This window comes from Ascochyta rabiei, chromosome 13, assembly GCF_004011695.2.
Source record: "Ascochyta rabiei chromosome 13, complete sequence".
Lineage (NCBI taxonomy): Eukaryota > Fungi > Ascomycota > Dothideomycetes > Pleosporales > Didymellaceae > Ascochyta > Ascochyta rabiei.
Genome location: NC_082417.1, coordinates 391,837 through 419,097, shown reverse-complemented (window position 1 = coordinate 419,097; position 27,261 = coordinate 391,837). Strand labels below are relative to the sequence as shown.

At 52.4% G+C, this 27,261-nt stretch overlaps 12 protein-coding genes across 13 annotated transcripts, besides 5 other annotated features; 6 read left to right on the top strand and 6 right to left on the bottom strand.

The window, feature by feature from the left end:
• Positions 1 to 500: 500 nt before the first annotated feature.
• On the bottom strand, positions 501 to 964 carry EKO05_0007706 (uncharacterized protein; the record flags this gene model as incomplete). The annotated part of the gene is made up of 2 exons (XM_038940987.1): positions 501 to 624; positions 681 to 964. 2 exons carry the CDS (start codon positions 962 to 964, stop codon positions 501 to 503), a joined length of 408 nt encoding a protein of 135 aa, XP_038797153.1.
• A 432-nt stretch (positions 965 to 1,396) lies between these two features.
• EKO05_0007705 (uncharacterized protein) lies at positions 1,397 to 1,996 on the top strand (the record flags this gene model as incomplete). Its single annotated transcript, XM_059637108.1, has 2 exons — positions 1,397 to 1,784; positions 1,836 to 1,996. The coding sequence occupies 2 exons, from the start codon at positions 1,397 to 1,399 to the stop codon at positions 1,994 to 1,996; spliced, it is 549 nt and encodes a 182-aa protein (XP_059493091.1).
• Positions 1,997 to 2,227: 231 nt separating this feature from the next.
• On the bottom strand, positions 2,228 to 4,633 carry EKO05_0007704 (uncharacterized protein; the record flags this gene model as incomplete). The annotated part of the gene is made up of 2 exons (XM_038940972.2): positions 2,228 to 3,947; positions 3,996 to 4,633. 2 exons carry the CDS (start codon positions 4,631 to 4,633, stop codon positions 2,228 to 2,230), a joined length of 2,358 nt encoding a protein of 785 aa, XP_038797155.2.
• Positions 3,292 to 3,313: a tandem repeat.
• Positions 4,634 to 7,089: 2,456 nt separating the features above from the next.
• EKO05_0007703 (uncharacterized protein) lies at positions 7,090 to 8,403 on the top strand (the record flags this gene model as incomplete). Its single annotated transcript, XM_059637107.1, has 2 exons — positions 7,090 to 7,631; positions 7,728 to 8,403. The coding sequence occupies 2 exons, from the start codon at positions 7,090 to 7,092 to the stop codon at positions 8,401 to 8,403; spliced, it is 1,218 nt and encodes a 405-aa protein (XP_059493090.1).
• Positions 8,404 to 9,096: 693 nt separating this feature from the next.
• On the bottom strand, positions 9,097 to 11,468 carry EKO05_0007702 (uncharacterized protein; the record flags this gene model as incomplete). The annotated part of the gene is made up of 2 exons (XM_038940981.1): positions 9,097 to 11,285; positions 11,333 to 11,468. 2 exons carry the CDS (start codon positions 11,466 to 11,468, stop codon positions 9,097 to 9,099), a joined length of 2,325 nt encoding a protein of 774 aa, XP_038797157.1.
• A 2,176-nt stretch (positions 11,469 to 13,644) lies between these two features.
• Positions 13,645 to 14,501, top strand: EKO05_0007701 (uncharacterized protein; the record flags this gene model as incomplete). The annotated part of the gene is made up of 3 exons (XM_038940980.1): positions 13,645 to 13,661; positions 13,714 to 13,860; positions 13,913 to 14,501. The coding sequence occupies 3 exons, from the start codon at positions 13,645 to 13,647 to the stop codon at positions 14,499 to 14,501; spliced, it is 753 nt and encodes a 250-aa protein (XP_038797158.1).
• A 1,109-nt stretch (positions 14,502 to 15,610) lies between these two features.
• Positions 15,611 to 15,651: a tandem repeat.
• Positions 15,652 to 15,717: 66 nt separating this feature from the next.
• Positions 15,718 to 17,187, top strand: EKO05_0007700 (uncharacterized protein; the record flags this gene model as incomplete). 2 transcript variants are annotated; one of them, XM_038941138.2, is made up of 2 exons in its annotated part: positions 15,718 to 16,746; positions 16,796 to 17,187. In XM_038941138.2, 2 exons carry the CDS (start codon positions 15,718 to 15,720, stop codon positions 17,180 to 17,182), a joined length of 1,416 nt encoding a protein of 471 aa, XP_038797159.1. The 2 variants fall into 2 exon arrangements, with proteins under 2 accessions (XP_038797159.1, XP_059493089.1); XM_059637106.1 differs by having other exon boundaries at positions 15,718 to 17,187.
• Positions 17,188 to 18,414: 1,227 nt separating this feature from the next.
• On the top strand, positions 18,415 to 19,348 carry EKO05_0007699 (uncharacterized protein; the record flags this gene model as incomplete). The annotated part of the gene is made up of 2 exons (XM_038941080.1): positions 18,415 to 19,067; positions 19,120 to 19,348. The coding sequence occupies 2 exons, from the start codon at positions 18,415 to 18,417 to the stop codon at positions 19,346 to 19,348; spliced, it is 882 nt and encodes a 293-aa protein (XP_038797160.1).
• A 913-nt stretch (positions 19,349 to 20,261) lies between these two features.
• On the bottom strand, positions 20,262 to 20,698 carry EKO05_0007698 (uncharacterized protein; the record flags this gene model as incomplete). Its single annotated transcript, XM_038941090.1, has 3 exons — positions 20,262 to 20,458; positions 20,509 to 20,601; positions 20,662 to 20,698. The coding sequence occupies 3 exons, from the start codon at positions 20,696 to 20,698 to the stop codon at positions 20,262 to 20,264; spliced, it is 327 nt and encodes a 108-aa protein (XP_038797161.1).
• Positions 20,699 to 21,026: 328 nt separating this feature from the next.
• Positions 21,027 to 22,233, bottom strand: EKO05_0007697 (uncharacterized protein; the record flags this gene model as incomplete). Its single annotated transcript, XM_038941038.1, has 2 exons — positions 21,027 to 22,095; positions 22,172 to 22,233. The coding sequence occupies 2 exons, from the start codon at positions 22,231 to 22,233 to the stop codon at positions 21,027 to 21,029; spliced, it is 1,131 nt and encodes a 376-aa protein (XP_038797162.1).
• A 26-nt stretch (positions 22,234 to 22,259) lies between these two features.
• Positions 22,260 to 22,324: a tandem repeat.
• Positions 22,325 to 22,844: 520 nt separating this feature from the next.
• Positions 22,845 to 22,891: a tandem repeat.
• A 521-nt stretch (positions 22,892 to 23,412) lies between these two features.
• Positions 23,413 to 24,364, top strand: EKO05_0007696 (E2 ubiquitin-conjugating enzyme; the record flags this gene model as incomplete). The annotated part of the gene is made up of 2 exons (XM_038941156.1): positions 23,413 to 23,464; positions 23,517 to 24,364. The coding sequence occupies 2 exons, from the start codon at positions 23,413 to 23,415 to the stop codon at positions 24,362 to 24,364; spliced, it is 900 nt and encodes a 299-aa protein (XP_038797163.1).
• A 711-nt stretch (positions 24,365 to 25,075) lies between these two features.
• Positions 25,076 to 26,842, bottom strand: EKO05_0007695 (uncharacterized protein; the record flags this gene model as incomplete). The annotated part of the gene is made up of 4 exons (XM_038941092.1): positions 25,076 to 25,209; positions 25,261 to 25,396; positions 25,449 to 26,379; positions 26,436 to 26,842. 4 exons carry the CDS (start codon positions 26,840 to 26,842, stop codon positions 25,076 to 25,078), a joined length of 1,608 nt encoding a protein of 535 aa, XP_038797164.1.
• A 316-nt stretch (positions 26,843 to 27,158) lies between these two features.
• Positions 27,159 to 27,261: part of a mobile genetic element that runs on past the window's edge.

Below are 27,261 nucleotides of genomic sequence, written 5' to 3'. Positions count from 1 at the left end.
GTTGGTGGTGGCTGTCCTTCTTCTATGGACATGGATACAGCAAGATCTGAGAGTATAGATCCGGTCGTGGAAACGTCGCGCAAGCCTTGCATTCGAGACGCTACTGTCCCCAAATACCTGAGGATTGCATTTCGCCACGAAGCGAAGTGGTCCCTCGCTGTAAATCAGCAGCAGCAACCACCGCTGCGCCTCCTCTTGAGCGTACTGGTGTCAGGATCTGAACATAGGAGGAGCACCATGTACGAATGGAGCCATAGACTGATGTGTCTGATGGGTTGTCTTCGATGTCATTTCAAGTTTGCTCGTTTAAAGTTGCCCATGCCGACCCTAACTCGAACCCTGAGAGAACCTCCAGTCGACCCTTTCAATAATCGACGCCGAGTCCGCCCATGATACGCAATCGACAGATGGATCCCATGGTGTCCGTCCAACTGACTGTATCACCTCCATAGATCAATATCCTACCAAGGGTAACCGATCCGTACGCTAGACATAACCAATCAATACAGTCCTCCACAGGAGATGAACCTGACCTCCTGACCAAACTCATCCAACGTCTTCGGCTTTTCGCACATCATCATGCCGCCGACATAGACATCCTTCTTGGAGTTGCCGGTGCACGAGCTGTAGCCCCCATCAGCAAGCAAACAATCAAGATCAAGGAATGAATGAAAACCTACCTCCACAAAGAACAATAGCAGTGCGCAACATAGATGGACTCGATGTTCTTGCCCAGCTGCATGCACACGCCCGGTCCGAACGAAACGTACAGCCCGCTGGCGAAGGTCACCACTCCGCAGCTGCTGCCGCTGTTGGGGCAGGTCATGGTGTCTGCCGATAGGACCTTGGTGGTGAGGTTGCTGCGGGGGAAGTGGACCGGCTCCAGCTTGGCTTCTGTGGGAGCGGCGGAGCTGAAGGTGGACATGAAGAGGGCGAGGGTCGTGATGGGGATTGTCGAGCGCATCTTGTCAGAAAGAGGGCTTGGAGAAGAGCTGGGGTGTGTTGAAAGCGTGACAGACACAAAGTAAAGACTTGAAGAGCGTGCTCAGGAGTTCAAAGTCTTGTGGTGTGGGACTTGTTACACGCGAACTTTTGGAGCGGGTAAGTGAAATAGGATGGAGAGTGAATGGGTTTTTTGCCCCAGCTGTGACACATACTATCAGAATTGCAGGTGAAGGTGAGTCGAGAGAAGATTGCTCGAAGTCAACTATGGCTGCTTGTTGATCGGCTGCTGCTGCCGAGTGCGCTTGCTGCGTCGTCACTAACGAGCAGTTGTACTTCATAACGTATTGGAATGCGCCTACTCAGAAGTATTGAAGGTGCTCACATCATCCTAGCAGAGCAATTTCTCAACTCTTTGACAACCATCGTTAAATCGGTTTGATAACTCCGAATAATGCAACACTACACCTCTCCCCACCCTCCACCAGATGTCCATCCCGTTGCTCCCGCACCACCTGCGCCAGCTCCCACCACACGGTCCGAGCCTCTCATCGTCGGTCTCTTCGCACTGCGCATAACGAAAAGGCTTGTCGAAGGGCTGGATAACTACTCGGAACGCGACGCCGACATTGCCTGGCTGGCCGATTTCCTCGCGCCCTTTCCCTCAGACTACGACTTGGCGAAGCTTTCAGGCGCACGGAAATCAAACTACCTGTTGATGTATCCGGACATCGTGTCGAGGATGAGGCGACAGCCTCGCTATCCAACGCGCTTCATGGACATGAACCCGGTACGGCCAGATCGCCAAGATGAGTCGCGAAGGCAGGGTGGGTTGACTGATGGTGAGTGGTGTACGAGAGCTGATGTCTCGGAGCTTACACTCATCTTCGCAGTTCAGCGGTTGGAGATGATTGACTTTTCGGACGCGGCACTGGAGTGGGGTTCAGTTGTACGTCTCCCGGCTTCCGAGATGCAGCGGATGATTGCTTTGGCGGACCGGAGGCGCGTGGCAGATCCGGACGCGACGTACATAGATCTTACGGGAAGTGATTAGGCGGTGTCCGTGAATTGGGCTTGAGCTAATGGATTGCAGAGATGATATGCAACGTGTTTATCCGCAAGGAATCGACAAAGATGTGCTCTCTAATGGCGATCTCAACCAAAAGTATGAGTGTATAAATCCCTCCCGTTTGGGTCTCCTCCTTCCTTCCATCTCTTACATATTTGAAACCCAAGGTCCACGCCCATACGTCAGCCATGTTTTGTCCAAAGCCCTCTACTCAACCTAGCCCTGCTGGTACGCTAATAAGCTCGGGCTTGGCTTCTGCTCGCTCCTTTTCCCAATTCTTTTCAGCGTTTTCGGCTTGATGACAACATTTTTATAACGCATGTCACCTTCATGCACCCTCGGACACCGTAAAGTGTTACACGCTCCCCTTGTAAAGTCGATGCATCGCGGACGTTGACACGCTTTCCCAGAGCTAATGCAGTTCTGGCACGGTTCTGCAGCGTCGCAAGAGTCGTTCCACCAGCTTCCGTGGCAGTGTAGGCAGACTGCAAGAGGTGGACCTGCTGGTGCGGGCGTAGATCGTGTAGAAAGAGCAGGCGTTGAGCGGTTGGACAATGGCGTGACTGAGCGCTTTCGAGACACGGGTGGGTACCGTGGAGAGTCCTGGCTTAGATTTTGGTGGGATGGCGTGGGCTTTTCGTTCTTTGAGCGCTGAAGTGGTGGGGAGCAAGCGTCGTATGAGCTGGGCTTGTCGATGAAACTGCCCACTGGAAAGTGCGCTTGGTCGTTGAACAGCAAAGCCGGGTTGATAGCCTGAGATCCAGTAAATTGCTGTGGGTATACAAAATGGTTCTGTTGTTTGATACGGTAGTTCGAATTCTGTTGGTTCGTTTGCATAAAGGGGGGTAGTGGTGTGCCAGTCGTTATTGGATATCCTCGGAAGCCGAAGTCCGACCCAAAAACCCGCGAGTCGAAGTCATCCAAAGCAAGCTGTGTATTGCTAATATCAGAAACACTATCTCCGTCCTTTGACGCAGGCGACCCCCAAGAAGGAGGGTTTGCTGGAACAGTGACACCATCAGTATCCTGGGCGCGCTCTGGATCTTCGGGGGAGGGATATATGCCCACATCTCCAGGTTGAGCAGTTATCTGGGATGCAAAGTACATGTCTTCGACAGCAGAAGCCACTCGTAGTTGGGCCGCATAGTTGAGATCTGTATCATTAGAGAACGTCACTAGTGAGGTAGCGTTGTAACCAATCGGCAGGGCAGGTGGTGTATTGCTCAGACCTTGGCCCAGCATACTAGGCGATGACAACATGCTCTGAGAATATTTGCATCGCTGCTGCTGCTTTTGCTGCTGTCCATTTGTTGGATAGCTTTGTTGCATCTGCGTAAGAGCAGTGTTCTGATCTGACGATGGCGAGACCGTGTTGAGAGGCGTGAGTGTTTGCGGATCAGGCGGTGTATCCAGGGAAAGAAATGGGAACTCTGGGCCTTTCATCGAGTCCTCCTTCCGGTCGAAAGGTTGTGGTGAGAATTTGGAGTGCTGCAACACAGGCTGAAAAGCGGTGTTGTTAGACAACAAAGTTGGTACTTGTTGACTTAGTCTCTGCGCGACCCATTTGTTGAAAACAAGAAGTCCTTCTTCAGGATTCAGCTCAGTGTGCCCGTTGTTCACTCTTTGAGCGTTCAGTTGCTGTATAAAGCTTGAGAAGAGCTGTTGAGCTTGGGGAATGTCTTGAAGATGTGGAGGGAGTGACGGTGGTTGTTTCTGGGGCTGGTGAGACTGTTGGAGAGGGCTAGTGTGTAATCCTGAGTGTTTCTGTTGCCGTGGCATCATATGCTGTCGTGTTGGAGTCAGCAATTGCAGTGAGGGCTCTTCGAGCTTCATGGAGGCATCCTGCACCCTCCGTTTGGGTGTGCTAGCTGATGTGTACGGCTTGGTCAAATTTCTACAGCCTCTCTGTCCATCTGGAGTGACCATATCGGCATTTCTACAACGATTAGCTCAATCTTTGTGTCTTTGGATGGCGTAAACGAACCCTACGTGGTCGAGTTTCCGGCGCTTATTGACGGTTTTCTTGACTGGGACAGGGCTTTGTCGCGGTGGAAATGCGCTTGTTGATTGACTGTGCAAATATACGCGCTCTGCTGCTTTCTGTTGCGTACATTTGCGGTTCCAATCTAACATATGTGTTGCTTGTTTGAGCTTCTGCTTGAGACTCTCGTTCTCTGCTTTGCACTCCTGGTACAGCTTCCTGATTGGCACCGCTTCTGCCTGCACTTCTTGCGAGAATTCTTCACTCAGCTGCTTCTTTGCTTGTGTAAGACGCTCTTCATAGTGGCGGGCAGTCTCAGTCCTGATTCGCAACTCTTCTGCATCGATTTTGGCGTGAAGTCCTCGGATCGTCTCTTCTGCGTTTTTTCGCAGTTGGACTGCACGATCTCTCTGCTCCGCAATCGCAGCTTCCAGGCTGTCGTTTGCAGCTTGCAGCGCCTGGAACTGCTCCTTGCTAGGCCCACATCGTTGCGCCTGCGTGATAGTAAGTTCGAGAGCATTGATAGTATCCTTGTATGTGCAAAACAAAGTGGTTGCCGTGACTTGATCGTCATGTCTTGCTCGAACCTCCTTGATGAGAGCCTGTTCTGCGCGCTCAGCGCGGCGGTTTGCATGCATCATATCCTTGTGCCGCCTCGCTGCTCGCTGCACTGCAGCCTCTATCTCCACAGTCAGCTTTTCATTTAAGCACCTGAGGTATTCCATCCCTTCTGATTGTGGTATGTTGGAGAAATGCAAGGCCTCGGCCGCTGTGGAAGCTGCTGCTGCGATTGACATTGGACCTGGCAGGCGAGGTGTTTAGGTGGAGGAGAAATACCAGCGGCACCTGAAGCTTCTTTGGATAGCAGTCGCGTCGTACAAAGATATAAAATGGAGCTGGTGGGGTAGTTGTGTGTTGTGGGAGATCAGGTTGGCGGAGACACAGAGTGTCAAGGTGCCAAGATCGAAGGTGAAGGAGATGTTGTGGCAGCCTTTCAAGCTACGAAGCGTTTTGGCGAACAGAGTACTACATGTATGAGAATGAACTAGAGGATTACACTCAACCAACAAGTTGAACCATCGGGCTAAAAGAGTTGTCGCGAATGTATGACCGTAGGATGAGAAGGATGTAATAGCCGCTTACCTACCTGGCTTTGATGTAGAGCGCGGAGCATTCGGTCTTCGGTCATGTGAACTTAGCCTTGACCAGCTCTACAATCACACATGTTGAGATAATAGGCGAGGCGCCACTGGGTCTAGAATTGATACAAGCCCAATACCTTACACTCTGGCCAACTGCCCCCCAATGCTGATCTTCTGTGGATGCCATATCAAAATTCTTGTGTAACTATCACGAGTCACTTGGACAGCTCACGTCATTAAACTTCCGTTACCTTCGTTGATCTTGTATATTTGTCACCGATAGCTGCTTCGGACACTTCCAAAGTTTTAGAGGTGGCTCTATCAGGGCTCAGGATCTATTAAATATCAGTCCCTGTAGATATGTACGCACCCACTCCAGATTTGCACAGCTAGGCTCAAAGATACGGCAAAGACAAGAAAGGGGTCCAATTGGCCGGCTATAGCTAGTTAATAGTAAGAATGACAGGCTGGGTGACAGTATGCAGGGCATAACATGACAACCACAGAAAGCCAGCTACTTACCAACCCGCCCATGTTCAAGTCTAAGTCTTTGAACTAGCGTTCCGAATTTGAGTGAGTGTTTACATCCGAGTAGTAGTTATGGAAGCACTCTGAAAAATATCTCCAATAGGTACTACATCATCCAAGGCGGTCTCGATGCCCTTACGTGTCACCGTGAGCTTATATATTAAATTCCTAATGTTTCAGGCAAGCGACTCACGGCACAGCACCGAACACCAGGCTTCAGAGGAATCGTCTGGTTGTTACCGAAGATCTAACAGCATACGTATCAGTGCAGAGAGAGTCTAAAGATTTCATCGCCCATCGCAGATGTCTTATGGGGTGATGTCAGCCCTTCAGGAAGGCTACCTTGCACTATCGCCAATGAAGAGATTAATTACGCTGAGAACTTCAACAACAGTACCGTAATCATGACTGTACTATCACTGAACCCAATGCTCAGTAGGCGGACTTTGTTGAAGGCAATTTCAACAAACACGAAGGGTTCCAATTGATATGCTCAACGCCAGTATGGCTTGCGAGTTCGACTTCGGGCTTGGCTACACTACCTTCAACATCTCCAGTCTACAAATTAAAGCTAGTGGCAGTAAAATGTTAGATATATCTAAATCAGCTGCATCCATTTACTCAAATGCTGATGTCTGAGCTCTGAGAATCACTCACTATTATCAGTATGACGATTAGTGACACCAATTCCGTCGCTGGCGCCACTATTCCTTGGGTACCTCTCTCTTACTTGGGAGAAGCTAATGCATCTGTACGTCGTCTGCAAGGCTTAGAGAAGGTTTTGTTCAATTACAATCAATGCCTGTGGAACGTTTGACTTTATACTAACTCGATGTGATCTGAAACACTAAAACACGAGTAAATAGGCATGGACTCTGCCAACCGGCGGAATTTACATACACGCTGAACTCTGTTTGAGGACACTGTCACTCTAGGCCAGTTTGACTATTTAGGTGTGAGAAATGCAGCCACGCCGACAGACGATGTTTGCTATCTTACCTACTTTCAAGGCAACATCAAGTCTCAAGCTTCCCTTATCTAGCCGAACGGCAACACTTCCCACCTCTGTGTTGCAGGGATGATCCCCCTACATAAACCTGCAGAGGTTATCAGCAATACTAGAGCAGGAATCTTGTAACAATTTCAAGATTTATAAGCCTTTTCATACTTCTGTATAGCCGCTGCAATTGCTTCCTGGGTTTGAGAGGATATCACGCTTGCAGCCGGGTTTTTCTGCAACCGGAGAGGCTACCCTGCGGGACGGGACGCCTTACGCACGACCATAAAGTGACCATATGACAACGGGCTAGACACTTGCCATCCCGACACTCAGTCTACCCACTAAGGCCAGGCTTCTCGTAATCCTCAGCAACCAGTTTGTTAGGTTGCTCACATGGAGAAAGCTCGATGCCTTTGAACAGACCGCAATGGCCAACTCGACGAACTCGCAGATCAATATAGCCACTTTGAGTGTTTCAGGTCCAACGCTATCCCTGCCACGGGCCCACTTAGGTAGACGGTGGCGACCTAATTTGAGATATTCATATCAGACCTATACATTGTTGTGTGCCTTAGTTTCCCTTATTGCGCGCCTTCCTCTCAAGCATCACCTTGCCCACTCCCTCTCGTCTCAAGGCATTGCTGTCATCGTCATGTTGCGCATATCTCAAATTCTGTCGTCGATTCTCCTCGTATGTGCATCCGTTGTCACGGCGGACTTCGACCAGTTTTATTTTTCGAGCAACGCGACCAATTATGTCTGCCCTGGCATCGGCTTTGGGTGTAAACCACCAATGATATGTGCGCACGAGTCTGTCACGGATCAGTTCTATTGCTGCGCGCCCGGTGCTACAGACGCAGTCTGCTGGAAGGGATCACCAGCTTGCGACGGCGGTAGTAAGCAGACACCTTCGGGGGGCCAGCAGTCATGCTCCAGTGGCACTAATGCTTTCTGCTGCTTGAAGTCTCGGTAAGTGTCATCTCCACTCACCGCCGAGATCTAGGAGTGGCCCTGAGTTTTAAGCATCGGGCACATACAGAGTACGAACCGTACTGACAGCCACAGCGAGGAATGTACGGCGACAAAAAACCAAGTCAACGTGTGCTGGAGCACACTTGATAATCCTATCGCAAATCTCTCTGACACAAAACTAAACGACACCTTCTCCTCCCTCAGCTCCGCCCACCCCTCGGCATCCTCCTTCCCCATCCCCCTCGCGCAACTGCAAGCAACAGCAACACCCACGACCTCTCTCCCGGTGTTGCTTTCTGCATCGTCGCTCTCCAGCGCTTCTGAAACAGCCAGCCGCACCGCCATTGACGCGCCGATTTCCGCCGAACCAACCGAGAAGAAAGGCGTCTCTGGCGGCGCGATCGGCGGTATAGTTGGGGGGGTGGTAGGAGGTCTCGTCATAATAAGTGTATTCGGTTTCCTCATGTTCCGGCGTCATAAAGCCGCTTCAAAAGGGGAGCATGCACCGATCGCCAGTGGAAGTCCGAGTGAACATGAACACGGGAACCCGTATGAGATGAATGCGTATCAGCAGCAGCATGCTGGAATAGCGGAGGCGCCAACACCGACAGAAAAGTATGCGTACAATGCAGGTGCTGGGCCGGTAGCGCCAGCGAGTCCGTATAGAGACGTACCTGAGGTTCAAGGAAGTACCGTGGGGAGTCCAGTTTTCGAGATGCAGGGGAGTGCGCCGGTGGAGATGGATGGCAGTCGGCCTGTGAGGAGATGATCGAGAAGCGACACTGGAGTGTGTTTGTGAATGATGATGATGAGGACGGAAACTTGAGATACCCTTCAAATGAGGATTTTGGCCTTCACTGTTTTCAAACATGTCTCTACTGTTGGACATACTGCACTTAGCTAGCTGGGTCGTCAACAAACCTGGCACACCCGTGGCTAGATTTGGCGCAACGCAGCTGTACACTCTTCATATCTAATCACGATGGACTTGTGTTTTTCAGGTGCAGCAGAAGTTTTCGTTCAGGCGGGCTTACCTCTCGATGGTGTCGGGGCAGCGATGTTCCATGCCCTGTACTGCATCAGATGCAAAGCAAGATACTCCCCCAAAAGTTCCAGCAACCGGTCATGATGTAATCGAGAGCCACAAACGCTCATGATAGCGATCCAGTTGGCAACATGATATATACTTTCGCGAAGTCGCGATGGCTAGGAGTTAACATAAAGATATTAGTTCGGCAGCGTAGGACGAAAGCCAAGATTCGACGATTGGCCCAGGACCATGGAAGACAACAGTGACCAAAAATATGCTATCCCTCACTTCAGGCTCTGAAGGTGGCAGATTGGTACGGCTTATCATCGAGATCGAGGTCTCATTTAGTTTGCATTATGATTAAGAAATGTTGATACCCTATCTCATCCACATTCCTCGGAGCACTTCCTCAGTTCCTCTTGCTCAACTGACCTACAAAGCAGGAGCGTTAGGATCCATCATGCACTGGTCAACACGCATGAGCTGCTTCCCAGTCGCCTTAGCAATCTGGATGAACTGCCTCAGGTAGCTGACAGTAGAGGGGTAAAGGTAGTGCAGCACAACCAAGTTACCACCCTTGTTGACATCACGCTGGAAAGCAGTCAACTGCTGCTCAGGGGTGTCGGTCTCAGCCCACAACCAGTCCTCAACATCAACGGACCAGTTGGTGATGGTGGGCTTGCGGCCAACAGCCTTGGCGAGACGCTGGCGCATACGAGCACCCTCGTTACCGAACGGCGGACGGAAGTAAGAGGTGTCGAGGTTGAAAGACTGCTTCATAGCCTTGATATCCTCGTTGTACTCCCAGTCGATAGATGCATAGTCGGGGAGGCCCTCCATCTTGGGGTGTGTGAAAGAGTGGAGCGCAAGTTGGTGGCCGGCGGCTTGCATCTCCTTGTAGACGTTGGTAAGGTTGGTGGTCTCGTCGAGAAGAGGCGCGCCAACGGTGAAAAAGGTCACTTTGATGTTCTCCTCGCGGATGATCTTGAGAACTTCCTGGGCAAGGTCTGGTACACCATCGTCGATGGCGAAAGCAAACGAGTTGGGACGCTTGCAAGCAAATACGAGATCACCGGTCTCCTCGTCGTTGGGGATGACGAAGCCAGCAGGGACGGAGGGGACGATCTCCATGACAGTCAGCTTGACGGTATCTTGGGTGTAGAAACCCTTGAGCGCGAAACCGATGGCCTTGGTAAGGTCGATGTTGAAATGGCTAATCGGAATGTAGATGTGGCCGTTCTTAGCGTAGCGAGAGGCCTCAATAGAGTCCCAGGTGAAGGGGTAGGGGGCGATGTCGGCATTACAGGCGCTGTTGTGCTGCTGGAAGGCAACGGTGAAGGCTGTAGAGCCACTGTAAGCGATGTGAAGGTAAGATCCCTTGTATTTGCTGAAGTCGCTGCAAGAACCGGAAACCTGGGTGTAGAAGGAGTAGTCGGCATCAGTGGACTTGATGGTGAGACCGCCGCTGTAGGTCAGAGACATGCCATCGTCAGCTCCGTGCCAAAAGCCCTGAGCGTTGCTGTCAGCGTTGGCGAACTTGTCGATAACATAAGCAGCTGCGGTGCCAGCGGGGGCAGCAACGGTGGCGGGAGGAGCTGTGTTTGGTGTGGTGGTGCTGACAATGTATTCGCCCGTAGCGCCACAGTAGAAAGCCATGGGACCGAAGGAGACGGTCTTGGTGAAAGCAGAGAAAAGGATGGTGGTTAGTTTCTCTGTGTTGAGCCCAGTGAACTTGGAGAACGGGATGGTGTACAATTTCTCAGTACCATCAAAAGTCCAGCCAAGCTGAGTGGAGGTCTGGGTGTAGGCCTGAGCGGCGGTGGGGTCGCAGCTGCTGGATGAGTCAAGCTCGACGGAGAACGTGGTTCCAGCAGGAGCCTTGATGCGCAGGGAGATTCCAGTGTGTCCCTTGGTCTTAGCGTTGAAGCAGCCGAACTGGGAGTAGAAGTAGGAGCTAGTGTCCTTAGGGACGATCTCAACACGGTTCTTGGAGGGCTTGCCAACAGTGAGGGAGGTCATTGTGCCATCCGAGGAAGAGGCTTTGTTGAGTGCGTTGTAGAACATGAATGTCAGGCGGGACTGCGATGTCCAGTCATCGATCAGAGAAGCAGCGCAGGTTCCGGTAGGCGCAGTGGAAGTAGCCAGGGTAGTACGGGTAACCGAAACAGCAGAGACAGTGGTGGGACGAGCAGTGGAACTAATGGCGGAGGAGCGAGCAGAGGAGCTGGAACCACCCACGGCGCCGCCACAGCCGAACTGAACGTTGCTCAACTGCCAGGTGGCAGTGGTGGAAGAAAATCCAGACCAGACGAAGCCGACGATAGCATTGCCATTGGCGCCGGAAAACTGGCTCAGAGGAATGGTGATGGTCTGAGAGTTACCAGTCAAACCGGTAAACTGGGTGTAGTAGGAAGTGTAAGCAGAAGCCGAGCAGGCACTCTTGGTCTGGATCTCGAGGGTACCAGAGCCTCCAGAAACACCTTTGGTGGTGAACTGGATGGAGTTGTAGTTGTTGCTAATGGCGGCCTGGCAGTCGAAAGTCTCGTAGAAGTAGGAGCCAGACTTGGGCTTGAAAGACAGGACACCATTGGCAGCCGAGATCGAGGTCATGGAAGCATCGTCTGCTGTCATCAGTGGACGTCACTAGAGTAGTGCAATGCTACCATACCGCTAGTCCATTGGCCCAAGCTGTTGGTGTTGCTGGACCATTTGGAAAAGTCGTCAATCGTCAGCGCAGAGCTGCACGCAGCATAGGCTTGGCTAGCAAAGCCAGCGGCAAGGCCGATTAGGATAGATGGACGCATATTAAACGTAGAGAAGCGAGAGTGTGGGCCAACGAATGTACGGAAGTCAAAGACTTCCAAGCTGGAGTGTCGAAGCTCTAGGTGCCGACAAGGTGAACTAGACGATAACTCGTGCAGAACCAATACCAGCGGGCTGCACAGAAGTTATACCCATCTACAGTACAGGGGCGTGAGCCATGACACGCGCAAGATTTGCCTAGTTTACTGGGCGTGCAGGCCTTCGCGAAGCCGTCCTGGGGTCTCGGAAGGACATGCTTCTATTTAGGGCGGGTTGGAGTCTGGGCAAGTGTCGATCTATCCTTCGGTTTGCGCTCGTTAAGGCTAGGGCGTGCTGACGGTCTGCACCAGAACAACGGTTAGGGCAGCAGGGTAGCAGGGCCCCCTGAACGCGATGTTTCGTTCCTGGGCGTTTGCGGAGCAGGCATGCTGCCGACAACAGGAGCACTAGGTTCCTAGTATCTAATTAGAGCACGGCAAGCTCCAGCTGGAGGAGAGGGCGGCAATGGGTCCCTCACCAGCATGCATAGGTGCTGCTAGGTGCTGCAAGGTGATTGCAGACGTTGAGAAGGCTCTGCTGTTTGTGCAGGATCCGCTGCAAGCCATCAAACGACGCTACCCCGGGTTTGGACGAGGCAAGGCGGGACTGAAGCATGGCAATAGCGGAGCTGGGAGGTGACTAAAACGGTAGCTTGCCTGCCCTTGTACCTGGCGTAGAGGGCCCAAGAAAGGCGTGGTAAACGATTCGCGCTTGTGCGACAGTGAACACGAGCGTGGTCTACTTGGACACTGCGAGACTGGGGCGGCGGCACCCTTGGCCCTCACTGCCGAGAACTGAATGCGGTGCGGGCGCCGCCAGCAAAGTCATGGTTGCTGAGGTTTGAGGGTGTGTGGACGGGCGAGAAAGGCGTGCTGCGTGGAGCAAGCGAAGCAAAAGAAGAGGGTCACACTGCTCTTCCAATAGCGCCGTGCAGACACGAGCGTGTCGCGTGTCGCGTGAACAGCACACAACGTGCGTGGTATCGGTGTAACCTTGAGTCTGCGGTGGATGTGGTGATACTATGACATGCAGCGCAAAGCAAAGTCGGTCCAATTCCGCCTCCTCATACAAAGTAGTAATCTTCCACCCTCGCCTCTTTCCGCTGCTGCCGTGATCTACCCGCACGCCTACATCACACACGACCGGTGGCTGCGCCATCACAGTCTCGTTCTGCTGTCGCGCGTCCGACTTTGCGAGTCGCAATCTCCCCTCTGCCTTTCGCAACAAACTACCCCTGCCAAGTACGCTGTCAGCCAGGCGGACGGCCGCCACAAGCCCGCTGTTTCAACAGCACCCGCGCGCTGCCGGTACCATTTGTGCTTGTAGCTGACCGGTTTGGTACCAACCGATTCCGCCGAAAGCTTCCTGTGTGCTGTACGTACGTCCCGTGCGATTGCCATCGACCATGATCGGTCATCCTGCTGTGTGAGTTTTGTTCGTGCTGCGATCATCGATATGAGCTGCATGGGCCCACCTCACGCCATACCGTACGGCGTACGCACAAGTCGGCAAGGATTCTCGAGTGATGTTCTGATTTGACCGAGCGGCAGTGCATGAGAAGTGGAAACAACACGCATAGGCGAACGCTTGGCAATACAAAGGAGCTGGTATTTGGTCTTGCACCGAATAGGTCTAGTTTAGGATGGTGTGCGGTGCAGCACCAAGCACCATCTCCTTGGTAGTGCGCCTGTGTGTGACAACGTCAAACCCAACCTGGTTTGCTTGTGTTAGCAGACATGCAAGATGGGCTCCCGGTTTTCTTCGCAGCCGTACAACGTACCACTGGAATGGAGCATTGCTCATGACCCTCAATGTCTGCAGATGATACTTTCGGCGATCGCTTCCTGTCAGGCAAAACGACAGCATACGTTGCCGTGATGCATCAACTTGCGTTTTACTTGACAAGCCCCTTCTCCCTATTTCTAGTTGTAAAAGTTGGGGTTTGCATCAAAGATGCTTCCAGCTTGAAGACAGCAGAGCTTCCCCGCTTCACCCCACTCCCGCTAGCTCTCGGGTCAGCACGCATCATCATATCGACTTCGCCGTTGCTGTTGCCTTCTTCAAGTTTGTCTCATCCTGCCATTCCTTGACATGTCTTTCTCCAAGTAACTTCCGAGGAACACCCACGAAAGACAAGCCATGGCCAATAATAACCCGTTAGTGCATGCGATGCTACGTCAGCAGTACAAGATTGACAAGCTGCTACAGGCTTGTGCGGCTCGCACAGAAACTTGCTTCAGAAGGTCCATACAGGGTCGAACAAACACCGCGGCGCGTACGAGCATTGTTCAACGGTAGATACGTCATAGACACTCTGCGAGCATATCACGTCTGGGAACACCCAAACTTCCCGCAGTAAGTGTTAGTCGGCTGTTTCCATTGTTGCCCACAACCTTACACGAAAAAGGTTCTACGTTCCAACGTCAGAATTTGCAGATGCCGATCTTACATCAACATCTCCCATCGATGGCACGCACGGCCACGTGCACTTTGGACGCCTTGCCGCCGGAAATGCAGTCACTGAGCGTATTCTCATCTTCGGCACTGAAGAATTGAGAGACCTGGTCAAGGTCGATTTCCACAGCATGGACCAGTGGTTTGAAGAAGACGTTCCGGTATATGGCCATCCAAAAGATCCCTACAAACGCATCGACATTCTCCACTCTACGCGCAACATCAAGGTAGGCATCGATGGTGTCACCCTCGCAGATACTTCTTCGCCACTGTTTCTCCTCGAAACAACGCTGCGAAGTAGGCATTATCTTCCGCCCACGAGCGTGAGTTGGGAGTACTTGCGCAGGAGTGATACAGAGACGCTATGCCCATACAAGGGAAGAGCAAACTACTACCATGTTGTGGTAAACGGGAAGGAACATAGGGATCTGGTATGGTACTATAGATACCCTACTAGTGAGAGTGCATCCATTGCCGGTTACTTGTGCTTTTACAATGAGAAGGTCGATGTCTGGATTGATGGAGAAAAGGAACAGCGGTAGTAGGTCCGCAATGCATCGAACAACAGTGTACTTGCAATAGGAAGCTCGCCATGTGGAGCCGCCTACAACGCATATCACGCCTTACGCCTTATCAATACTATGGAATTAGAAGCCCATGTCTACATCACTTAGCTCGACAATACTGTGAAGCAATGGCAAGTGAAAGCCCTTTGCTCATCGTTCGTGCACTGTGGAGCAGATGCTCGACCTCGTCAACTTTCACTCGGTCCTCTTCGGAAACGGAGAATGCACCTCGATGGTCTCCAGGCCGGAGGGAATGGACCCATCATGTCGAGCGCACAGTTTGACACAGTGCCAGATTGGTCTGACGTGGAAGATGATCCGGAATGGGACAGCGCTGTGAGTGAAGTGTCCGAGCTGAACACGGTACACAGTAGTGCAGCAAGGGTAGTGGACTCTGGTGTCTAATTTAGTCTGCGAGGACTTGATGATAGCCAGCGCCGAGGTTCCTTTTCCTATGGTTTAGGCACCCTTGCCGTGTGTTCCGTCCGTAGTCGCTACTGCAGCACAGCCTCAGCGCATATGACATGTTGCGTTTGTCTTCGTCTTCATCTTCATGTCATCGTGACCCCGCATTCTGTTTTTTTTTCGCTGCTTCTAGTGGGTTTCTGTTTGCCGGGCGAGAGTGAGGCGTCTCGCAAGCACTACCCTCGACGTTGCCAAACTCCCGCGTCTGGGTGTCGACGCTGTAAGCAACCAACAAGGGTTACTTCTTCCCACCTGAGAACTCGAGAAGTCGGTGCCGCTCACAGGACAATGGCCAGCTAGCTCGATGCGTGTCTGGCAGACGAGGTGATAAGATGACGGGGCAACGAGAGGTGGTGACAAGGCGTCCAGGCGGCCAGACGTCCAGACGTCACCCAAACGGGGAACGGTAAGCGCGTCCGGGCCCGCCTTTCTGGATTCATCGCTGGCTCCCGTCTGGACTTGCTGAACTTCAACGGGCGACGCTCAAAGCTCGCGACCCAACACGTACGCATACGCATACGCATCACCCGCCCGCCGCCCGCCGCACGTCGTCGACAGGCCGTCCGATCTTTCAGCTTCACGTCCTGCGCACGTGACCTCGACCTCGACCTCGACCTCGACCTCTGCCTCTGCCTCTGCCTCTGCCTCTGCCTCCGCCTCTCTGCTCTGTCCCCGCGCTCTGCACATCGCCGTCTCCCCCTAGTCGACTCCCACAGCGCGCCTCAGCATGGCAACGCTGAACGTGTTGGCGAGCCGACTCGCGCGCCGCCCAGGGCGGATTCTGTTCCTCGTCGTCGTGCTCTTCTTTTTCGCATACACGCTCAAGGGGCGGAGACAGCACGCGCCGCCGCCCGTACACACAGCCAAGACCAAGTCGTTCTTCCCACCTCTCGAGCAAAAGAGCGCCAACAGCATCGAGCTCGACTACTGCCAGAACTTCCCAAAGGACCTGCTCAACGAGGTCCAGGTCGTGCTCAAGGTGGCCGCCGGCGAAACGGCCGTCAACAAGGCGCACCTCAACACCGTCACGAGCTGCATCACGAACCTCATCATAGTCAGCGAAGCCGAAGAGCGCCTGGGAGACCGCCAGGTCATCGACATCCTGGCCGAGCTGCCCAAGAGCTACGAAGTCAACAACCTCGACTTCCAGGCCTACATCAACCACAAAAAGGCCCACTCCGAGGGCGAGACGGTCCAGGAGTCGCAGCGCAGCTTCAAGCTTGACCGCTTCAAGTACCTGCCCATGGTCGACAAGGCCTACACGTCCAAGCCCAACGCCAAGTGGTACGTCTTCCTCGAGTCGGACGTCTACTTCTTCTGGGACACGCTGTTCCGCCTGCTCAGCCAGCTGGACCCCACCGAGCCACACTATCTGGGCGCACCGCACAAGGGCAGCGAGGGCCGCTGGTTTGCCTATGGCGGTGCCGGCATCGTCATGTCCAACGGTCTGATGAAGCAGCTGATCCCAGCCACGACACCTGGCTCCACTGATATCCCCCGCGAGAATCGTCTGAGCGTGCGGTTTGAGAGCTGGGTCAAGGACGAGGCACGCGGCGACGCTGTCCTCTCCTATGCCATCCAGAACGTCACTGGCCACAGGCTGGAAGCTTTGGACCCTACCTTCACGAGCGACGAGCTGAGAAGGATCACTACCTACCGTGATCGATGGTGCGTGCCGCTGCTTTCGCTACACCAGCTGTCGCCTGACCAGATGGAGAACCTGTGGAAGTGGGAGCGCACACGGCCCTACAACCTAGTACGTATTTCTCAAAAGCTTTGCGCCTACTGCATACTGATGTCCACAGAAACCATTCACCTACTCCTCTCTCCTCTCCTACACACACTCGTTCCTTGCCCAGGGTCCTTCTCGCGAATGGTGGGACAACCTCTCCGAAGCACCCGTACCCAACGATCGTCCAGCGCATCACAATGCGGGAATGTGTGGTTCCGAATGCCACAACGACCCCAACTGTCTCCAGTGGTCATTTTCGCAGACGGTATGTCGCCATTCCAACTACATCAGGTTGGGCGACGCCGTCAACAAGGAGAATGGTGGCCAGGGCGAATTCGTTTCTGGCTGGGACACAGAGACTTTCCGCACATTAGGCTTTGGTGTCTCGAACGAGCGGGGCGAAAGACAGTTCTACGAGGGGTGCGACGAGGCTACATGGCTCAGCCCGAGGATGCTGTAGAATAGCCACGTCGTGCCGCACAGCACGATGCACTTTGCGCGTAACGTGTATACGCTTTTGTTTGAGTAAGAGCGGGACAATGATTCCGATGGCGTTGTGGTGTTTCGATTATGCATGGCGTTCTGGATACACACCACTATCAAATACGGGCAACGAGCATGGGAAGGCGAGGATCAGTTACTTCACAGATGGCAGCTTATGTTGATAGGACGGACGGAATAGCGCGAGGAAATGCACGACCCTCTGCGCGCACATAGACTGGGCATAACGCAACATGTCGATTACATGATATCTGCTCGCAGTAAAACGTGAAAGAGTATGTAAATTAACCAACTGCATTGTCTGCATCACGAATCAATGCATGGTAGCACTCACCCCATCTCGTTGATTCCTTCCAGTCTCGATTTCTCTGCAGTAGAAACTCCCTGCGATAAGCTTCGACCAAACGCAAACGTTTGCACCTCTGATATGTGGAGCTTGGAGCCATTGCCGGTAATATAGCTCTCGGGTGTAGCTGTGCGGTGGAATGTTCCACTGTGAGCATGACATATGATATGGTGGTTGCGATTTGGATTGGACATGCTGTCATGTCTGCGGCTTTTGCTCGGCCCCTCCTATGTTCTTGGCCACAACTGGCTGTTTGACGGCGAATCTTTCATCAGCAACGCCGAAATGAGGACTGCTTGAGCCCGCACATGATCGCACCATCGATCATGATAGAAGACGCTCCGTGTTCAAGAAAATAGTGGTTGAAGTATCTTGACCATAGCGCCTACTGGAAGCAACCAAAGCGTGATCAGCAAGTACAATCACCCGCAGAAGCATGGTGTCGGAGCTGCGGACCGCTCAGTGCCATGATTTTACCCAAGACCCCGGATCGTCAACGCCTACGCCTTAGTTCTCAGGTAGATTAAGCCGGCCTTATACTACCATTAGCCGACATTACTTTGGAAGATTTCATACGCAATCAACTACTGACCAAACGGTTTAGGTATCTTGATGAAGGACGTTGATCGCCACATTGTACCATCTGAAACGTTTGGATAACGAACCGGATGTGCGCGCGTCGGTAGGGGGATGCCTGAGAGTACGTGCGGAAGGGACGAGTGCAAAGCAATGGACAAATTGCTCTATGCAATCGTCGCATTATATAGAGCCCTTGGACCCCGTGTTCCTAAATCCAAGTCGCCTTCCCAACCCACCCCCAGTCGCTCATTTTTCCATATTCCGCAATGTACACCCAGTCCTTCTTTTCTGTGCTGCTAGCAGCACCTCTCGCCCTGGCGGCTCCTTCGAGCTACCCACACTTCTCCGGCCGTGCGCCATCAGACAACGTCAAATGCCCCGTCGTCTTCGACGGTCGCGTCTCTACCAACATCTCCAAAACGCCGACTTATTTTGACACTTCCAACGCCCTCTTCAACCCCGACTACGTGAAGGGCAACAACCTCACCTGGTCGCAGATTCTGAAATTTCCCAAGGATGTATCACGCTTCGATGGCGCTGACCACACCGCTGTAGAGGTTACCATCTCGGATCAGAGCATCTTTCAGAAGCAAAATGGTTTCCGCCGGGCCGGCCTACAGTTCACGTCTGACTCGCCTGACGGCCCTGGTGGCAAGGGAATCAAGACGCTGCACTTCAGCGTCAAGCAAGACCCCACTAGGCCGCTCAACTTGACACATGAGTATTTGAACGTCTGGCACGAAGCAGCCGACTACTCAAACAACCAGTTCCAATTCCAGGCTGGTACTTTGATCGACAACGCTGCCAGCAAGAAGCAAAACTTCAAAATCCTTGACCGCGCAGGAAAGCAAATCTGGACCATTCCTATCGACTTCAAGAGGTGGCAGAACTTCGCAATTAACTTGGATTATACCAAGAAGTAAGTCTCTCGCACTCTCTACGGTTCATTTGGTTGCTAATACTGTACACAGTCAAACTACCATCTACTACTCCGTCGGCGCTTCGAAACTTGCTCGCGTTGCTGGTCCCTCGAGCATCAATCTTGTGGGTGGCGGCCAGTTTCAGCTCGGTATCTTGAAGAAACCAACTGGTACATCTGATGTCGCGAATGCTGGATATCAGTCTCCTCAACTCAACGAGGGCCAGATCTATGGCGGCGTCTTTCTTGAGGACTCCGCTGATGGCTGTGTGTCGCTTTGAGCTTCTGCTTGTGCTCACGTTTTCTGTTCGATGTGCATAGATTGGTAGTTCGCTGCGAAAGGTCAGGGTTGTAGAGTGTATACATTGTATTGCAAAATAGAGGATACCTCCCAATCCTGGTATATTTCGCCAAAAACAAAGCCTACCCAAATGCTGGTACAATAAAAAATTGTCTGTAAGATGTTCAGGTGAACTAAGCTCAATCCAAACATCATTTCGAGAATTGCAGTTCGACGACTTCTTCTACCATAGGTTTTAGTGTTTAGTGATTTGACTTATGTGTCTTCCAATACCCCAGCCCTTCAGGTGTTTCGGTTTGATATGGGAAAGCAGTGCAAGTATTGCAAGTAGAGACATACAAGAACGAGCTGCCGTTCTTTCGACAGCCTTTCAAAAGTCTCTGCCACAGCCAGTAAGATACAACTCTTCTGGTATTCCAGATTGAGATTTTAAAGTTCATGGGTCGAATGTGACACCATGCACTGCCTTCGTATGTACGTTCAAGATCTCATCCCCGAGGATAAGGAGACGCTGGAGCAGAACCTCGGGCCCAACACTGGACCGTTATCTGTCTTCGGCGTTGTCTCTTCCTAGACACCGACAGAGTGTGGCAATATTATATCAGAAACTAGAGCATGTGATCAGTTTCGATTGCAACCGAGAGAAGAACTGTATGACTTGCAGAGATGGAAGAATTCTCCAATCATCAGCATGACAGCGACTAGCCCCATTGTATGGCGGAGTAATGTCGCGCATTAGATACCAATAAGCCAAAACGTAAAGATGATTACAACAGAAGCTGCCCTTGGAGAATCTGGCAGCAAGGCAAGCGTCCGGGCCAGAGCGGTCGCTGTGAAGCAAAAGTTGTGATGTAAAGTAGGCTATCATACAAATAGGATCGCCTCAGCAGTGTTCATACGCCATATCTGAACTCCCGGACCTTCTTTTGATAATAGTAGGTCGCAAGTAGGCCTGTAGCCCCAAGTGCAATTGGCACAGGCGCCCTTCCGCCAGTTTTGATGATTCTTGGGATTGCAGATCCAAGGAGCACCACGCTGTTTCCCAGCGCGAGTTCTGTGCCGTAGTCTTTGTTCTCCTTAATGAGGTAGCCTGTAATCATGTAAGAGTTATGCAGAATATTCCAAGCGAGAGGGACTCACCCGAGTAACCGTATGAGGCACCGAGCACGAGACCTGCAACAAGGGACGGTGTTGAGCGCGTGCGGAGGTAGCCAGCTGTTCCGCCGACTGAAACTATAGAAGAAGTTAATAACAAGCAGAACTTTCATGAATCCTAGACTTTAGCAAGCTTACGAAGGCCGGCGAGTGTGAAAGACGGGTGCTCTGCCATGATCGCTCGATGAATTACAATCAGTTGGTGATGCAGAGTAGGAGGTAGATGTCGGGGCAACAGTCCGTTTGAAGTGTCTTATGTAACCGAGCACAGGCCACAATCTTCCTGATCATCCAATGTACAGGGTCAAATTATTATATGCGTACACGTTTCGGTGTCGAAACGAGACGATTGTTGTAACGATAAACAAACAATGCTACATGCTGCACCATGGGTATCGCGCTCCTCGCCATGCATAACAGCCCAGAAACCCAACGGAACAAGCCAAGCTCGCCAAGGTCTATCGCCCTATCAACCAATACAAGCAAACGCACAAACCAAAGCATTACCAATCCTGTAACAAACGAACATCCAATGTTGGCAACAAGGCTACAAAGACCAGGCAGCCTAACGCGACCAGACTGCTCGTGATTTCCGGACGCCGCAGCAGAGCAGCAATCGATTTGATGGCGCTGGACGTATGCCTATGCTCAGCAGGGCGCTCATTACAGACTTGCTTCCTGCTCGGCGTCTTCTCGAAAACCCGTGGAGACGGTTCCTCTATCTGGGTTGTGGCAGCGTTAGCTGATCCAATCAAATCATCCAGCTCGTGAACAATCCCGGCGCAAAGCATGAAAATATTCTTCGCCTCTTCAATGATATCCACCCTCTCATCAGCAGTAAACAGTGTCTCCGCGGCCTCGAGTCTGACCTTGAATTCTGCCTTTGTATCTTCGCCGTCATGGAGGCCAGAAAAATGCCAAAACGACAAGCCAAACTCCTCAAGCCCCATATCGTCGCCGCCTTCAGTCCTTGCAGGCCAAAATGCATCACCAGCTCTTAGCAATCCAGCCCTAATCCACCTTCCACCGGAAAATATGGCCATGTAGAAGCACCACGCATAGGCGACTAGCGTCCACGGCTTCTCGTGCACGCTCTTGCGTATGTGCGCGCAGAACGAGGCAACCTTGTCTCCAGGGTACTTGGCTAGTAACACTTCAAGGTCTGTGGACTGCAGATGGAGAAGATAGCCGAGATCCCTCTTCAGCCGGCCCGAGCGTGGTAAGCCTCGAGGGCGCAGTGTGGCGAGAAACGAGGCGAGTTGTGGCGATGGTGGTGTTGGCGCGCCGAGGGTGGAGGTGAAGAGAGAAGGCGAGTCGTAGGGGTTTACTAGGAGGTAGGACAGAAGGGGTGATGTGGTGGGGTGATGTGTGCAGGGGTCGATTGTGGAGTCGGCCGGAGAGGTAGGCCGTGTGTGATTGTGTATCAGGTCCGCCCAGAGGCTCTCGAAGGTGAGGTATATGTGCGCAAAATGCAGCAGACCGGTTGCGTAGTGGGTCGAGTCGGCGGTGTGTGGTGGCAGGCCTAGGGAAAGGCGGCTTGTTATGAGGCGGTTGAGGTTGGTGTGCGAAGTGCTGTGCAGATGGTAAGTATGCTCGGTGCACAGAATGCTGCCTGCCTACTGTTTGACGTGGGAGATGGAAAGCATACCGAGTAGCCGCGTTGATCTCGCCAGGCAAGGACACGGGCAGTCTGCTTGCGCTCTCCAACATGTTCGCAGATGTGGTGCGGTCTGCCCGTCTACCAGTCTACCAGTCTGCCAGTCTACCAGTCTACCAGTCTACCAGTCTACCAGTCTACCAGCGGGCACACCTTCCCATGCGTCCTTTTTAAACGGTCGACCAGACTGCGGCAGAGCTACTGTTTTGAACCTGTAGACCCTGCGCACGCGCACAACCCACGCGCAAAAGCAGCTTGGGCGCTTCGTCTCGTGTCAAGCTCACGCGGCGGCGTGTGGACCGAGGGATCCTGCAGGCAGACAAGCACTGCGATCTCGATCGGTCGGCCGATGGTGTCATTTTGTCCCGAGGCCCTGCGCGCGGCCTAGCTGCAAGCGAGTGGCGTTGGTGCCGTCAGGGATCGATTTGCCACTCTGGAACATGACCTGAAAGCAGACGTCGAGTGCCTGAACATGAGACATGATGATGGAACTGGGAAGAAGTCCATGCAGGGACCGAGGCTGGATCATGGAGAAACGTGATCGTCGGGTTTCACGGGGTATGCGCTGCGCAATTTGCACTGCGATCAGCGGGTAGGGCTGAGAGGTAGAGATCGGGGGCCGTGCTGTTGGCGGTTCGGCGCCGAAGAGCAGCACAGTAGGTAGCACAGCACCACAGCACCACAGCACCACAGCACCACAGCACCACAGCAGCACCTTGATCAGGAGGACCGACGGACGAGCTTAGCCGTGTCCGAGGGGAAGATGATGAAGAGCGTCGGGTCTCTGTGTCTTCTGCTATATCATAGTCTATGCGCAACACGTGCTACAAGCCACTATAACCTGTGTGTAGCTTAAGGTATACTGCGTGGCACATAGAGAACTGTGCTCTAATTGCGGGCAACACTAACTACCGCCACGCCTTGTTCTGTAGAGAGGGAACCTCGTCGAGACAACGAGACAGAGACACTCGCTCTGCAGACGTGGTGCGGGTCCGCCCATAATTACCCCAGAGTGAATGACTGCCAGCAAGTGAAAGGCGGGGCGTCGATAAGCTAATCTACAGCGGGTACGGCTGGCGGATAATCCTTCCAACGCAGTCGCAATGTCCACGTCGACGTTTAGCTCGCAGCAATCAGCCGCGTAACAACGCATCACGACCGACTTGACAACTGCGCTGCACACTAGTTGTATGTAAAAACACTTGAATTGTTCTCCTCTTTACATCGTTGCCATGTCCACCAAAGGGCAGTTCAACACCAAAAATCCAACCATCAAACGCATATGTATGCTTGACTCACCTTCCAACCCCCCTTACATGCCTCTAACCCAGCTCAGTAAAAGAAGCTTCCGAGCTCTCCAGCTCCCCATCACAAGACTATCATGCTGAACCCCTAGAGGACAACATCTTCGAATGGCATTTCACAATCCGAGGCCCACCCGCCCCCTCTGCATACGCTGGCGGCATCTACCACGGCCGCATAATACTGCCGCCACAGTACCCCCTGCGGCCGCCGTCTTTCCGCTTCCTCACACCTACAGGACGATTCGAAGTCAATCGCGAGATCTGCCTTAGTATATCGGGACACCATGAAGAAACGTGGCAGCCAGCATGGGGCGTGAGGACGGCACTGGTCGCCATAAGAAGCTTCATGGACACCGATGCGAAGGGCCAATTGGGTGGTCTCGAGTGTAGCAAGGATGAGAGGGAGAGGATGGCGCGTGACAGCGGCAAGTGGGCTTGTGCGGCGTGCGGGAAGAGCAACGATGAGATTATGAAAGAGAGGGAAGAGGCTGTCAAGGCAACTGAGGAGCAGGATGGTATTAGAAAAGAAGACGAGGTTCCTGAAGAGTTGAGACTTGCGTATCGAGATGAGCTAGGCAAGAAAGACGAGGCTGAGGCTGAGAAGCTGGACAAGGGGAAGAGCAAAGCCGTCGAGTTCCAAGTCCGACCTGAGCTCTCGAGCCAAGATGCGGCGCTTCAGTCACCGGCCACAGAACCCGTTGTGGCGCCAGCAATCGCGAGCATGCCAACACTCAGACCCACTAGGACAGTGCCGGTTCCACCTCTGCAACAGGTGGTCCAGCAAAGTCCCAATCGATCACTGGCCTGGATTGATGCTTGCATCTGGGGTGTCGTCGCCATGCTGCTTTTTATGGTCATCAAGAAATTTGACATACTATAGTGCGTCAATCTCCGGGCTTGTGGGGTCTGTCACCCTCAGATCTGGCCAGGAGACTGCTCATTTCCAGGCATGTCTCATACACCATTCTTCGCTTTGTGCATCTCCCATTTTTCTTCCTCAAAGCATACTCAGCAAGTGATCGAGTTGCTGGTAACCGCGTTTCTTTTCTTCCTGCACTTTACGAAGTCCATTTTCTGCTCATAGTACAAGCTGGTCTTACCTTGACAACCCATACCGTGTTCTCAGCTATACACACATGCTATGAACTTGACCCAAACTCAGACTCCAAGTCATCTTTTGGCTGGAGATCAGCGCCGAACCATAGACAAAGCAACGTCCATCTAGATCACGAAGTCTTCCCCCAGGCACTGCCAGCCTTCAATGAAGCCGTTACAACAGCATCACAGTCTCCTAGAGAAAGCGAAGAGAATAGAGCCCGCCCAGGAACCACCACATGTATTGTATTCCTCATGTTGGGCCAACCATCAATGTGCCCCGCCCTTCTCTAAGAGCATTCTTTCAAATATAGATGGTAGAAGCTACGAGCCTGTGTGTTTATCCCCTAGTTCGTTTTCTTCTACATCCAAACTAAAGATGCCGCTGTATTATCTGGAAGCACGCCAGAATTCAGCTTCGCATGCGGACGTCCAGCAGTTGGATTCACAGGTCTCAGCGGCAAAGCAATAAGCACTGACAGTTGCGAATAACATACTAGCGTACCAGAGTGTTGATGTAAGCCACGCCCTCAGCTCTGTCGTTGTCTTTCTCGATGTAGCTTCGATCGTTGCGGAAGACGAAGTTTGACGTGCTGTTTCCATACTGTGGCCATCGATCCACGTTCGAGACTGTGCGGTACGTGAGCATGCTACATCATAGTCATGGTTTTCCTAACCTACTGCCATGTCCATTAGGATCTAGATCATAGGCGAATGATGTCCACATCCTGATGACCAAGCTAGAAAGTTTTAAATTGGCTGTGCTATCACCGAGCGGTGTGATCTGCTGCTCAGTATTGCCAAAGACAAATGGGATCTGTGATGAATCAGTGAAGGTACCGGATCAAGTCGTCTTCTGATATACACACTTCCGAAAAGTGATTGACGCCGATGCTACTTGGCGTGGTGTTGAATTTCGGGGCATCCCACCGGTAAGAGTATACGTTCTCAACGTAGTCGCTCATTTTTTCTGCTAACAGCCTTCTCGGCGCATACATGGTTAGGTCAGTCGCGATACTTTGGTATCTTTTGTACTGTAGCCCGTTCTCAGGCCAGGTCCTGTTACCCCAGCCATATGGCTCCCCTAGTGATGGGTCATTTGGGTAAAGCTCAAGTATGCGTCGAGCTTGCTCTTCATCCAAGTTCCACCGCTTTGAGGTCAGCAATTGTTCGATGGCTTGCGCATCTGTGTTCACCCCATTCACCCCAAATCCTTCATCCGTGTTGGTGCCCAGTATCAGTGGAACTTTTGCAAACTTGCCGAGGAGGAGAGACTCCCGGCTGTAACGAGGAATGAATGTACCGTCGATGACGTGGAACCATTCGAGGCCCACGTATCCGTAAGGTGCAATCTTCTCGTAGGGTACTTGACGTAGACACTGGAGTGTATTTGTTGAGTTTGCGCAGCCGACCGAAGCAGTGAGGTTCTTGTACATGCTTTCGTACCAGTCTGTCCCATTCAGTGGCGGACCGACAGCACCTCCGCTTTCCAGTATCGCAGCCCAGAAGAGACCACCATTGTCACCCTCGTATGCGTTTATGTGGTCGCCAACTGAGTACGCACCTGCACTTTCACCCCAGATCGTAACTTTCTCTGGATTACCGCCAAATGAAGAGATATGCTTGTTTACCCATTGCATTGCCAGACGCTGATCACGCAGACCCAGATTCTGTGCACCCTCCGTAGTGATCTCGGCGCTTGAGACGAAACCAAACGCCGCCAGTCGGTAATTGATCGAGATACCGATTAGGGGCTTGTGATTCAGTACAGATTGCTCAACAACGTAGCTCATATTATATCTGTAAAATGTTCAGTGTCAATTAAGATATGTCCAAGCTAAGAACGCCATGCTCACCGTGGATCGCTTGTAGCGCCCTGTTGCCATCCACCGCCATAGATCCACAAAAGCACTGGCAAGTTCTTCTGTTTTGTCTTCGGTACGATAATATTCAGATGCAAGCAGTCTTCGCCAAGCTCTGTCCAACCTTCTTTGACCAATCGCGTGGTGTCTGAGCCATAGCCGATACAGTCAAGCCCATAACGGGTTACATTGAAGTGTGTTTTTGGTGTGTCGTTACTCAACGCGGCGGGCGCGAATCGCTCCGGCTTGGGCGCATACTTAATGCCCAGGTAAAGATCCTGTTGGAATTCGGGGAGGTAACGGCCGTGAAAGATACCTGCCTGGGACTCCACAAGCGGTTGCTGGACGGCAGCGATTGTGAGTGCAAGCCCACCGAACAGATGGAAAGTCCGACACCTCATTGTGACACCTAAAAGCTGTGGAGAAGATTGTATGTAGTTTTACGCTGGGGAAGAGGTTTGGGCAGGATTGATGCAGTTGAGATCAGTAGGAGATGTTGGTAGGCATGCTTACAAGATACCTCGCCATTGTAGGCGGGCACTGCGGAGCTGTGCGCCAGAGGTGCAATTACCCCGAATCTTGCAGCTAAGATATAGTGGCATACACCGCAGGCCAAAGCAGGAAGAATTTCAACCCCATGTTTCCAGGTTCAGGATCCGGGGTGGCGTCCGGGGTATTGCAAAAGGCAAGACTTGTGCAAAGAAAATATCCACCAATACCATGTCCGTGCGCGTGATGCACGGATTCGCGTAATGCACGCCAACACCAAAACGCGTTAAAACTAAGTAAGGCTATTAAGCCACCTACAACAGCTATTATT